The 14287-nt window shown below is 44.3% G+C and overlaps 1 protein-coding gene across 1 annotated transcript in view; it reads right to left on the bottom strand.

Moving 5' to 3' along the window:
* Positions 1-973: 973 nt before the first annotated feature.
* Positions 974-14287, bottom strand: part of PLBD1 (phospholipase B domain containing 1) — a 38689-nt gene continuing 25375 nt past the window's right edge. The window contains exons 7-11 of the mRNA XM_039700938.1: positions 8858-9058; positions 8607-8747; positions 4513-4698; positions 2720-2826; positions 974-1244 (exon numbers count right to left, since the gene is read on the bottom strand). Of these exons, the coding sequence (XP_039556872.1) occupies positions 1077-1244; positions 2720-2826; positions 4513-4698; positions 8607-8747; positions 8858-9058 (803 nt within the window). The 3' untranslated portion in view covers positions 974-1076. The remainder of the gene's footprint in view (positions 1245-2719; positions 2827-4512; positions 4699-8606; positions 8748-8857; positions 9059-14287) is intronic.

Genomic DNA, 14287 nt, shown 5'->3' with positions numbered 1-14287 from the left:
ACTTCTGGTATCTCTCTTCCCTTGGCAAAAATCACCGTTACTGTGGCAGCCAAATATTTAGCCAAAACCTCACCCAGTATGTTGTTCTCTTCCCCATCATGCAAGCTAAATGCTAGAGGCTTCATTTGAACCTCACACTGCTCATCATTCTTCACCTTCATAACACAGGGCAGTGCTGTGCACTATTTAGCTTGGACCATCAAGGACATGAGGAAAGAGCTGTTTATTTTGTTTTACTTAATTACACATAGAACATCTAGCACAAAACAGCCTAGTGACTCAACTCCTTGGTGTAAACACAGGTAGCTGAGAGTAATGTGCACAGCCATCTCACTGTCACATTCCCCTGCCCCAGCTGAGAGCACAGGCAAAGATGGCACCGAGCAACTGCATGGGCTGATCATTCCGAGAGAGAGATCCCTTGTAAGAGATCCATTGCATCACATTTCTGTCCCTGCAGCCTGGGGCGGGGCCATTTCCAAAGCAACAGGCCACTTCCCTTCACCCTCTTTTGCAGCCTGACATTGCTAGCTGCTCTGGCCACACAAAGGAAGTCTTGACAGTGCCACTGAAAGTCACATCCTGTACAGAACAGACTGATCTGCCACAGAGAACACATGCTTGATGGGAAGCAACTTGCAGCACACTACTCAGACAAAAGGCAGACATCAAGCCAGCACTGAGGTAAGGCCATCACGGCCCAAAGCAGCCACCTGGTTTGGCCCAGCTGTGGACACAGCTCCCATGTTGCTACTAGAAACTGATCACTCTTACTGGTGGCATTGCTCTTCACTCCTGCTCCAGGAACAGCTGTGATGATGGCTCAGATCAACAGAAAGCTCTGTCACCTGCTGCTCATCAATCCTAGTCAGAGGAAGGGCCACCCAAACAGCTCAGAAGAAAGGAATGTGCTTTGGGCTGCAGCGAGGCAGCCGATATCAGTACAAAGTGCCTAGCAGACAGGACATGGGAATGCAGGTATAAGGCACAGGGATGTGGACACCCAGGTCGATTTATTACACAAGAAATAAAATTTCCATTAAAAAAAATTCCACTTGTGGATACTGACGCTGGTTTCACAGGATGGGCCTCATGGTGACAAAATTGAAGTTGTACGACTCGGGCAGGCCCTGGTGCCGCGTGCGGTTGAACCGTCTCCAGCTGAAGACCGGGAGACCGCCCTGCACCGGTGGGCCGTTGATGGCCGAGGCCGTGAACGCTGCAGCCAGGCGGAAATCCGACACCTGGAACAAAGGACAGGAACCCGCGGCAAAGGGCAGCGTGAGGGCTGACACGTCCCCATCCCAGACAGCAGGAACAGCTCCCAGAGATTGGATAATAAGGTGAGGGAAGAGAGCAGAGGGAAACACGCACAGGCAGCAATTCCTCCCCTGTGCAGAGGCATCTCCAGTCACACAGCTGCCAGTGCTGAAGGGCACCAGCAAACCACAAGCCCACACTTGCCCTTGCCAGGTGGAAAAAGCCAGAGCATCTGCCCTCAGGACAACCCTCCCTGATTTTATGGGGCTGCAGCAGGTGGATGAGGGGGTCTGCCCTAAACTCTGCTGCATGTTGAGCACTTGGGCCATCCCCTGGGAACATATCAGGGTAATTCAGGAATGGAGAAAGGCAGCACAGAGTTAATATTGGTACCCAAGCTCTGCAATGCTCCTTCATTGTCTCCAAAGAGGTCCCAAGCCTGCTCCATTTTCCCAAACTCAGACACTAAATGTGTCAGTAGGGTTTACAGCTAGAACAGGTTTGGCCTGTGCTCTGGGTTATTTCTTTCAATGCCCCTCTTAAGCTCCCTGTTCCACCTCCAGCCCAGCCCTTGCCTAACTGCTGGCTAAGGCACTGCAGCATGCATTGACCATTCCCTTACCAGACCCCTCTACAAAGCCATTTTCTGCATTCCTCTTGTATTACCCAGCTCTGGGACTCTCCCACTACTGTCCACTGCAACACACAGCTGGCTGGACACAGCACTGGAGATACCAAAAGAGCATCCCCAGGTCCATCCTAGCAACCAAACTCGTAATCCAGAAATGCAGCAGGCTGGACCCCACAGGATAAAACACTGTACAAATTTTCAGCACAGCTGCTTACTTGGGCATTGCTCTTCACAGTGAAAATATCATATAACCTGCCAAAAATAAATGCTGTTTTCTCCAGGACAGTGGATTTTTCCACATCCCCCTAAAATGCAAAGTGATCTTCACCAAACTTTTCAGAAAGCAGTTTTGCAGAGAGGTGGAGCCGCAGTGCAGGGTGGCTTACTGGAGAGCCAGGCTTTTGTAAATTTAAACCTAAAGTGAGAATGCAACCCTTTTCCTGTGGGCTCCAGGAGGCACCCACAGAGTCCTAATGAACAGAAGGCTGAGGCTGTACAACAGTCTTATTCCCTGAGTGAGCTGAAGACTTGTTTCCTGCTGTAAGGCTTTGGGGTTTAACCCCTGAACACCACAAGCTCCCATGGATGTAGTTTTTTCATACAGCTCCCCCTATATTCTCTGCTAGGACTGATGTCAGGGACAGGAAATGAGACTCTGCAGAGAATTCCCACCTGAGGAGGTGCCCAAGCACTGGGATAGCATGAAAAGAGGGAACAGACATGCCTGGCCATGCTTGTCCTGGTGCAGGGAAACATGCTACAGGTCTGACAGGAGAACAAACAGGCTGCAGCCAACATTCAGCAGATATTGAAATTAAGGTAATTTACCTTGGAGTCATAGCAGCCTGCAGGCACTGGTAAAGAAGGATTCAGGTCTTCCCGGCAGCAAATGGTGTTGCAAGGATTGTGTTCAGCATAAGGATCATGCTGATAGTCTGGGGTGAAATGTGGGAAGGACAGAAGAAAAGAAAATAAGTCAGCCCCCTCACAAAAAGCTGATGCTAAATACTGGAGCCACTAAAAACTGGGTAACTGCACTCTGTCACATTGCTTTTGTGCTTCTCCCTAGGTACCAGCTACAGATCAGCACTCAAGACAGGACATGAAGTAGACAAGCTCCTAATTCAAGACCATACAGCTACTTCTGCATTCCAGGGGCACCACTGCCAACATCTAACCACAAATATCTGCAATTCCACCTGATGAAATTCCACATGACTAAAGATTGTAGAAACTTTGTCAGGAGAGAAAAGCAGAAGAGAAAGGGAAGTGGCAGGTTGGGGGCGGGGAGGGGGGAGAGAGATGGGGAAATACAGCAATGAGAGCCGTTGTTTTCCTGTTCTGGAAAAAAATAACTGTAAAGGAGCAAAACCTTTGAACACCCACTGCAGTAGCTGCAAGCCGGAGGGGAAGGTGATGAGCTCAGCCTCTACGAGCATGCTGCTACTCACAGCCCAGACAGGAATGATACCCCACCCTGGGAGAGGCCTCCCAAACCTCAAGTCCAGTAATCAGCAAGCTCCCTATAATTGGGAATAAAAATATAGCATCTAAAGCTATCAGTACTTTGAGATGGGCTTAGACAGAAGTTAATTAAGCTGAGTTTAATCCAGTTAAGGAGAGCCCTGTCAGGAAAAAACAACAGAGCATTACCTACTGTCCTGGTTCAACCCCTGCTGGCAACTAAGTACCACAAAACTACTCATCCACATCCCTCCAAGCCCCACCCCTCACGGGATGGGGAGAAGAATTGGAAAAAGGTAAAAACCATAGGTTGAGATAACAACAATTTCATTAACTGAATTGTTAATAACAAAAATTAAAAAGGAAAGGGAGGGCAAGAGAAAAAAACCCTTAGTGAAACAAGTGACTCACAATACAATTGCTCACCACTTGCTGACCAATGCAACGCCCATCCCTGAGCAGGGATCAGCACCTTCCAGCCAATTCCCACAGTTTACACAATAAGAATGAGGTTCAATAGTATGGAATATCCCTTTGGCCACTTCAGTTCAGATGTCCTGGCCATGCTCTGACAGCTTCTTGTGCACCTGCTTGCTGGCAGAGCATGGGAAACTGAAAAAGTCCTTGACTTATCAACAACTAAAACATCAGTTTAAATAATACTTGAACTATCAACATTATTCTCATACTACATCCAAAACACAGTACTGTATCAACCACTAAGAAAATTAACTCTATGCCACCTGCAAAAGACCATTTGCCTGAACATGGAAAAAGACCTTAAATTTTACACTAAATTCTCTGCTCTGATCATGTCTAACTGTTGCTTAGGATTTAAGGCTTTCAAGATTGACAGGCTTTAGATGTATTAGGTGGCAGCAGTCCATGAGGTTTCCTGGAGTACTCTCTCTTGCAGTCAGAAGCTTTCTGGAAAAGTCAAATAACAAGCCCAAGGGGTCTTGTTCTTGAAAGAGCAATTTTAGCCCAGTTTCCTACCTCCAAAGTAAGCTTGTGTTACCTTTTTCCTTGGTGTGTATTTTGCATTTAGAACAGTATAACTGATCTGTATGTGAGGCTGCAGCTTCCCACTACAAACCAAGAAATAAAAGTAACACTGCTTATTAAGATCAGCTCCACAGCACACAAATGTGTCTTACTGTTGTATCTCATGATGTACTTCATGCTTTCCAAGTTGGTCACCTTGCCCTGGTCTCGACGGAAGATTTTGGCTCTTGGAGCAAGCTCATAGGAGAAATCCATGCCGTACTTGACAACGTATGATGCATACCCACTGAGATTGTAAATCTTTTCATGGAAAGGGATATTGTATGAAGGCCAGTAACCTGCCAGAGACAAACCCCAATCTGTTAATCACTTGGAAAAGCTGGATGCTCTTGCTTGTATCAGAAAAGAAAATAAATAATTGTCCATGTTGCATTGCCTCAGCAGCATGTCGAGGAACAACACAGAAAACTGGTTTGAACACAATAAGGCAACAGTCACTGGCATGACCAGGGCTGACTCCCAGCATAACATCACTGGAGACTGCATACCCAGGCAACCCGCCCCCAGACTTCCAGCCTCAGGACTCATCCTGCAAAACAGCCGAGATCAGACTTGCAGGAGCCTGAACATGCAGCATGGCCACAGCCCTCTTGCAGAGGTTTCCCTGTTGAACCTTAAAGGACTGCAAAATCATTTATCTCCACAGAACTTCACAGTGAGAGGCCTGAAGTCACTCTGGTTTTGCCTGCTTCCCATCTCTCCAAAGCAGAACAACACACCATGCGGAGATGTCAGGGAGGGACTGACACACACAAACACACAGAGACCACAGGGCCACTCGGGCCGAACAGGAGGCAGGCCAGCACACACATGCTTTGTGCAGTGGGGGTTGCACACAGCCATAAAGAAGGATGGGGGATTGCTGCACATTTGCCAGTAGCTGCCTTTGAAGGTTAAGAAGTGATTGATCAGCAGAGCAGAGCCTTGCTCTAACCTTTCCAAAACCAATCCTGCATAAAACTACGGAAAGAAGACCACCAGGGAAAGCTCTTGTAAAGAGCCAGGAGACCTTCCAGATCAGAATCTGAGTACAGGAAGTCCTTGAATATATACGAATAGATAACTATACCTTAACATTTAATTTTTTTTATTTTTAGGCAGCAAGTATATAACATGAGCTAGGCCCAAGAATAGCATACTTTCAAGATGTCACCAAAGCACCAACATTCCCTGTTCATTCTCAAATCACACACATCAGGATTTGGCTTAGAGATTTACTATCTAGGCACTGATAAATGCAGGCCTCCATTAAGATCAGTCCAGCACAGTGTGAGGAGTCCAGTGTAAGATGCTCAAGAAAATCAACTGGAACTCACAGGGAGTAATACACACAAATACAAGCCAAGCTTCCTGAAGGATATGCAGACAGCATTAGCAGTGGAGCACTGTCTGACTGGAGGCCTCACCAGCTTGGGTCCTGCCTAGGATAGGGAAGACAGGGTATTCCTGTCTGCTGGCATTTGCTTACGTGACCCAGAGCCTACCTGAAGGAAACAGGCTGTGTACAGGCTGTGTTGTAATACAGGCGTCCTCCAGAAATGAGCAACTTGCCAGCCTCTAACGACGCAGGCCGGAGGACACGGATACATCAGCTTCCAAACCAGTAAGGTTTAGCTGTGATTCAAAAAGGGGCTATTGTCTCACATGAACACAGTGCATACAGGTGACCCCTTTCTCCCACCTGAAAAAACTTCTTGTTAAAATTGCTAAAACAGAGGAAGCTATTAAAGTTCTCCTCCAGCAAGACCTCTTCTGTGTCTCAGAATCTGCAAGACTGCAAATCCCATGGAAAGAGTGCAACAGTCAACCTAAGCCAGACTTTACCCAAAGGCTGCTATAAGCCAGTGAAACCTGGCAGGGTGCACAGTGACAAAAAACAAGTCAAAAGAGACTGTGAAGTTGAAAGGAAGGGATGACATGAAGGCAGCAAAAAATTCCTGAATCAAAATGTTTTCCTTCTCTGCATTTAGAGAGCAAAAGGTACCAGCAATATGGAGAGTCAGGGCAGTAAAAATATTGCATATATGGAAGACACTCAGACCCCAGGTTTTGCTCTGATGTGTTGCTTTTGATAGAGTACTCATTCATCATCATGAAACATGAACTACAGCCTATTCCTGTGACCTATTCCTTCACTTGCGACAGTGTTGCCCTCCCTCACCTCCTCCAAAGGATTTCTGAGTTTTCTTTGTCAATATACAGAAAGCACGTGGACATCTTTGCCTGGAAAGGGCAATATAAGAGATTCCTGTTATTGAGAACTCATCTGCACTGCCCTGCAGAATGACAGGAGCCATAAAGAAAAAAAATAATTTTATTTTCAAACCTGTATAAGGAAATGCTTCATTTTTCCTCAGTACAAGGTTTACTACGGCAATACCTGCCTTTGTTCACCTGAGATTTCAATTATCTTTCTCTGTGATTTCTAGGTATATGCTTCAAAGAGACTCAAAAAGCAAATGCTGGTGGCAAACTCACTCTGACCAAACCAGCGTGCCCAAAAAGTGCATTATCTTGGGACACCTGCTACATGGCAATGATGGAGCGTGCCAGGATCAGCTACGCTACAAAGATTTTAAGCCAGCATTGCTCTTGAGAGAGATAAACTTCCTTCACCTGAGCTGCTCCAAGCACCTGGGAACAGGACAGGGGCCTTGAAGGGACTTCTCTGGTGTCCTGCATGGCAGGGAGGAGTTCAGATCTGCTTCTTACAGCAGCTGAAGTCTCCAAAACTGCACTTTGGCAGGGCTTAGCTCAACCTGTGTGTTGAAGGCTGTCCTCCTAATGTTTAAACTCCCAGAGACTGACTGCTCTGTTATCCAATATGCACAAGGTACACTTAGATATCTGGGAAAAGACCTACTACAGGTATGAAGTAATGTGTAACCTCTAATACATGCTGCCACCTTTGAGAACAGAGCAGCTACAACATCTCAGAGGGAAGAAGTGGTCACGGTGTGCCCAAGCCCAGGAGATGGGCTCAGTCCTACAGAGAATGCCATGCAGCTGCTCCAAAATCATTGCTGACTCAAGGTACCTGCCAAGCCTGGCCTCTCTGCACAGGTTCAGCACTGCCATGCTGCCACCTTTGAGAACAGAGCAGCTACAACATCTCAGAGGCAAGAAGTGGTCACGGTGTGGCCAAGCCCAGGAGTTGGGCTCAGTCCTACAGAGAATGCCACACAGCTGCTCTAAAATCAAAAGGAACTCAAGGTACCTGCCAAGCCTGGCCTCTCTGCACAGGCTGCAGAGATGGGGCTGCAATGTTTCCAGTGCCAGAGCTAGACAGTCTCTATCAGCTTCTTTGTCTGCACCCCAAACACAACACAGTATTGAGAAGCCCAAGGCAAAAGAAGCCAAAAGAGACTGACAATGTGGCAATGCCTGGAAAAAGCCAGAACTTTTCAAGAAGCTAGGAAACAAGGAAAAATTTCAAAGAGAACCAACCCCAGCTGCTAACACAGACAAATTTCCCATCATTTTGATGACGAGCAATTCATCAATTTATCCCCTCAGCATGTGATATGGGGAAGGAGCACAAAGCTTTAGACACAGTTAAGGCTCAGGCTTTTATGTTGATGATATGTCTAGTAAACACTTGCGAATTAAACCTGACAGTGAGTGTTCTGCTTGACCAAGATTTTTGTTATTTTCCATCAAGTTCTTGCTAGTCTTGCTAGGGAATTAAAAAACCTTTTAAAAAGCAAATATTTATCAGAAAACAGAGATCCAGAAAAGTTCAGGAGATGAATTTAACATAGAACTTCTTTGGTATTCAAAATTTCATCTTCTTCTAGGGTGATCGACTCAACAATCATTTTGAGTAGCCCACAGCATCACCGTTATTTAGTACTGTCCCAAACAGATCTCACATTTTCTCTCATTGGTCCTACAACAGGGCAAAGCAATACCAGAAAAAAGGCAAGGATGCAGATAAGCAAAGAGACAAAGTCTATTTTCCCCTCCTCTGCTTCTAGGAGACACAGATGCTCACTGCATTGCTGCCACAGCATACCAGGTAAATCAACAGATTGCAATTGATCCAGCTACACAAGGATGCTCATGCAAAGCTGAGGGTTGCTCACACAAGGCTTCCTTACTTTAAACTCAGGACTAGTATTCAACAAACCCTTCCCTGGTACAAAACACAATTCTCAGTTGGCATAAAGAGATGGTTTTCCTAAGCCAGTAACTACTATAGGAGCTATATCAGAATACTCCACAAGGGTTGGGATCTGCTCAACAATGTACAATGCACCATCATCAAGGCTCCTCTGCAGCTTGACCTTCTTCAGGTCTAGAACCATGTACTGATTGTTGTAGGTTCCTGGATGTGAGAACAGAGAGAGTTACATGTCCTGCCAAGGGAAGGAAACAAGTACAAGAGGTAGAGGGAGCACATCTTTTTTCCTCAGATGCATATGAAGGTGTACTTACCAGAGTTGCACTTTGAGAAGGTCTCTGCCCAAGTTTTGCCATCATTTGCCATCATGTTGGCAATGCGGACCCTCTGCCAGGCTAACAGGGATTCTGGCACCACTTGCTTAATGAGGGTTTCATTGTAAACACTGTTGGTAGTCTGCAACATGACCAATCCACTGCCCAGTATGTAAAAGTCATCCAGGGACACCAAAAAGCCTTAAAAAGCAATAACACAAAACTTGTTATCTTTGTGAACCTTTGATATACTCAACAAAACAAGAGATAAGTAATCAGGATATGGATGAGTCAATGTGTGTGTGTGAACTCAAACTGTACAAAGGTTAAAGATGAGGTAGTAACTTCTGCAAGGGCTTTAGGCCCACCTGTCAACACAGTTTGAAATGAGAAACTGTCACATTTTCAAGACACCTAATTCTTTGTATAAAGCATCTGCTTTGTGTTTGTATGCCAAGCCTGGAAGTGTAGAAGCTTCTCCATAAGTCAAGCTGTGTCTTATGCTAAGGATTCCATACCCTAAATGCCTGTCAAGTGTTTGTTTCTAACAAAGAAGTGAACTAAAAAAAATATAAAAATTCAACAATGAAAACCAAAGCAAAGTAGAAGCTCCACAAAAACAGTTTCATCAACAACTATCAGTTTTAGATTTTTACTCTGTAAAGACAACATAAATTAATTTAATTAATTTGAATTAATCCCCTTAATTAACTCATTCTGTATTAAATCAAGCAGAAAAATCTTCCTTCTAGTTTAATCTTTTCCTGTCTCAGGTATCTTAAAAGCATCTCCAAGACACAAGCACCTTCTAAATCATAAACCACATCCTGTATGAGAAGCTCTACCTACTTCCTCTTCCTAACATGTTGTCACAGGGGTTTTTTATTCCTGCCAGCTCTGCAAAGTCAATACTGCGATGGATCTGTGGGCAGGATTCCCTTCCAGGTTACATGCCAACAGAAGTGCTAGGTCCAGTTGCAAACCCTTTGCCAGGAGGTGGCATGCAGAGCTGCAAAGGTCAGCTATATGCCTTGGATAGTATGGGGACTACTTGTACAGCAGAAATAACTTGGCCTTTAGATTACTCAGCAGATACGTGGCTGCCAGGTTAGGGAAGAAAGGTTGTTAACTGAGCTGGTCATGGGGAAGTCATACAGAACCTAAACTCTTGTTATGAAGTTTTTAATAGCATCAGTCTTCAAAGACTACAAAATGCTAAAATGCTGTGCTACACCATTAATAGTTGAGCTCCTCTATGAAATCTTCCACAGCAAACGTTGTTAACGCAATCTGCAAAGGTCACCAACCTATGACAGCAAGAAAGACAACCCAGCTCTGCCTCCTATTTCTGGGCTTTTATCAAAAGGCAGACCACCTTTTGAACTTGAAATTCACCTCTAAAAACTTATGCAATGTTTAAGGGCTCTAGTTCAGCAAAATTTCTTTAAAGAAGCAAGTTCTCAAATTAGAACAGATCCAGGAAAATACACTGTGTGGACATCTTTTCTCAAAAAAAAAAAAAAATCAGTATAGAATAGACTGAGCACCCTGGCATCTGGTATTACTTATGAAGAGAGAGGCAATACATTACACACATTATCAGCAGAGATCTCCCTCAAATAAGTAAGGACAAGAGAAACATCCTAAACTTGGCTCAGCCAGTCTATTTTATACAAGGACTTGGGATACTCTAGCAATAATCTGCTACATAACAAGTCAAGTGGTGCTTGCCCAAACACAGGCAATAATTGAAATTGTTAAACAATTGTGATGTGAATTGAGCATCAATTCTTGTGGGTCACAATGCCAAGTGTCCTACTTCAAAACAAACCAAGTAATTTCTCTCTTCAATTTCCATCAACAGCTGAGATAGAACAGAAAAGCTTGACTCAAAACAAGTGTTAACACAAGGAATGATGCTGAATTAACTGAAGGTTGAACTCTGTAATTCAAATAAAGTGCAAAGTTCAGCTAAGCTGAAAAGAAGGGGATTTCCTTCTGGGCCTTAGTATTTACCAAGTCTTATCCTGCAATGTTTTATAACACAACATAACCTCCACGATACACCATTACTAGCCTAATAATTCCAAGATGGCATACCCCATTTTGATTTAAGGCATGGGCAATTCTGAAACAAAGGGAAGGTAAATCACAAGCAACAGGCTACCCACGGTAAAGACATCCAGAAAAATAAAACCTTGGTAGAGAAGTCTAGAAGTATCAGATGTTTGATGTCCTCTTGAGCCATTCTTCTAAGTATGTATGAGAATCTGCTGTAATTGAAGGTGTTATCTCACTGTACGCTTCTTCTATGTTTTTCCTGTAAAACCATCTCTGCAAACCTGCCTCCCATTTTTGTTAGGAACACTCAGTCAAATTTGTTTTGTTTTATTGTTTTTGGGGTTTTTTTTAACCCCTCCCTCCAAAGAAACTGACAACTCTACAGAGAAACAAGCAAAAGTACTTCTGATTGCATTTTCTGGATCAGATTAAGATTCAGTGGCAGTTTCCAAATGCCACTGGAAAACTGAAGTTTCCAAAATATAGAGTTTCACTCACCATGACATTAATCAGCCAAGCATTTTTTGCAATCATTTGCAATCTGTGCCACAGTGCTCTCCAGAAAGTCAGCACATCAAAGAGCATGTGGGTGGCAGCACATTCCTGGCTACTACTGTTCTGAAAGAGGCAGACTGCTGCTTTCTGAACCAGGCAGCATCGGCTTTTTTGGTGTTTTAAAAGGTCACTGTGCTCTTTCAAGTGCAGCAAGGGTCAGCTTTACAGGCTAGAAGTCAAAGCTATGAGATCTAGCCCACCTCTCAGGGATGGGAGTAGCTCCTGGCTGAGATGCCCAATGTTCTAGTGTATAAACACATTTAAGTATGGGAAAATAAAGGTATTCTCCAGATCAGCAGACAATCAGCAGCTGCTTCTCGTGTCAAGACTGAGCACCCATTAGCTGCCTCCCTTCCACTTGCACATCTCTCCTAGGCAGTAAGAGATAGCACCTACCATACTATAGCTCTGGTTTTATCTCCAAAGCTCACCACACCTTCCTTTGCTTCTCTCCAGGTTTTAAACAGATGCTGGAGGAAGCAGGAAATGGTCTGGGAATACCTTATGAGCAAGGTATTCCTGAGAACAAATGCTACCACCTTTTCCATAGTTTGTTCCTCCCTTCCTCAAGCTGTGGGAAAGGATTTTGTTGCACTAACACCAGATTACCTCACAGCAAGGGACACAAATCACCTCTCTCTCCTGCCTTAGCATGGATGGATGGATGGATATGTACATGACATGTATGGTTATCCATCAAGACAACTTGTGCCATCTTACTCCCACATCACTGCCTAGCTCAACCAAGAAAGATCCCAATAACAGACCAGAGGAGGAAACGTAGAAGTAAAAGTCTTCAACTATTCTTCTTCAGCTGTTTTTGTTAAAGCTGCTAAAATCAAATTAACATACTTTATAAGACCGTGGCTCAGCACAGAGAAGGTAGTTCAAAATCCAAACCAGAGTGCTTTGTCAAAATGGCACATTCCTGTTCTTAAATGGAGTTCAAAAGAGCTCCATTCAAATGGATGCAAATCCTGGAAGCTGCAACCCCCCTGCCATCCAACGAAAATAATAACTTTTATCGGTTAGTTTGGCTCATTTCTTTGAATGCCTTAATGGGCAGTGTAAAGAATTTACTGGAGGTGGGGAGGGAAAGGGGCACAGAGGAAGGAGAGGTGCAGGTTCGTGGCTGATCCACCACTAGATATGTGGCACAAAACATAGAACCTACCTTGTCTCTATCATCACTTCCTTACTCCCTCACATGAGCACAGCTTCATTCAACATCTGTGAGGAACAGTAACATTCTCTGTACAATTTCAGTTCTCTCTGCTATGCATGGATTCACAAGCCACAGGAAGTACTCATGTCCAGAGCTTGAAGAAGACAACGAAGCTCAAGCTTTCAATTCAGAGACATTCATCCTTTCCAAAGGTTTACAGAACTGTCCTACATGCAGCTCTGCAGACAAAGACTATGAGCAGAGTTCAAGTGAGAATTAAGGTGAGTTAGTGTGGAAATGAGCAGCAAGTAAAGAAATCATTCTGCAAAAACAGAGATTACAACTCCCATTAATTCCCATTTGACTGTGCCTCTGCAGGACTACTGCTGCTCTGAAGGGGAGAAAGCAGCAGAGAAGATATACTGTTAACAATGGACATTTGAACTTGGTGGCAGAACACTGGTAACTGCTGGGGAAGCTGGGATGGACTCTGTAATTCCTGCCTGTCCTTCCACCTGCTCACTCACAACATGAGCAAAGGAGTGCAAGAAGTACATCCAGCTGTACCACAATGCACACCCTAACACAAATCATGCTTAGTCAATAGCCTCAGAACCTCTAAACTGAGTCACAGCAAATACTAATTTTTGCAATCTAGTAGCCTGTCTTTTGAAATTCAGTAAATAAAGAAATAATATGGATAATTTTACTCTGTGAGTAAAGTTATCCAGGAGAAATCATGGATTTGGCACATTCCTTCTCAGAAGACAAATGACCCCTTAACATTTTCTGACACACCTTTTAGACAGCAGCATAGTTTTACTTTACATCCTATCTTACTGGATGACAACAATCTTTGAATAACTCAGTTAAGTGTTGCTGAAGGCCTAGAAGAGCACCTTGTTTTTTAGTGCTCTCTGTTTCCTCCAGAAGTTAATAGTTCTATGTCCATAGGATCATGCTACTACTCAGGAGAAATTACTAGGTTGGCCTTTCTTACTGGTTCTTACATCTATGAGGACAGAGACCAAAAGCAGGAACATTTATGCAAGGAGACATTACAATTGTCAGGTTGAACCATGGCCAGGAGCTGCAGATTCCAAAGTCAGATGCTCTGAAAATATCTCTCATCATAACATGGAGCAGAGGAATTTGGCAGTTGCCTCCTTCCTACGTGATGCCCCTGGAGCATTACTAGGCCAGTGCTTACTCATGCCATGGAGAACTGCAAGTCTGTGAACTACACCCACAGCTAATGCAATTAGCTGCAGTCAATGGACCATGCTTGTCCAGTGCTTGTAATAGCACCCAGTAATCAGTGAGCACCCTCTGCATACCACAGACCTCTCAAATGTCACTGTAGCCATGGGAACTATGCTTTGCAACAGTTCTCACTCATTTGGTTGGTAGAAGTACACCTTCCCACAGGACTATGCCAGAGTCCACATGGCAATAGGAAGCTTTAAAATAAGCCATCTCTGCAGACCTCAGCACTCTCAGGGAAGCACACTGGGATTTTGTACACTAATGAACAGACCCCAACCATTTCAGCAAAGCAGTAGCTGATTTTCAGGTATCCTGCCACACACTATGCTTTACCAGTGTCATAAAAACAGAATATTTTTAATTCCTTATACAAAGAATCTGCA

This window comes from Passer montanus, unplaced genomic scaffold (genome assembly GCF_014805655.1).
Source record: "Passer montanus isolate IOZ18808 unplaced genomic scaffold, ASM1480565v1 scaffold146, whole genome shotgun sequence".
Lineage (NCBI taxonomy): Eukaryota > Metazoa > Chordata > Aves > Passeriformes > Passeridae > Passer > Passer montanus.
This window is presented reverse-complemented; position numbering and strand designations above follow the sequence as displayed.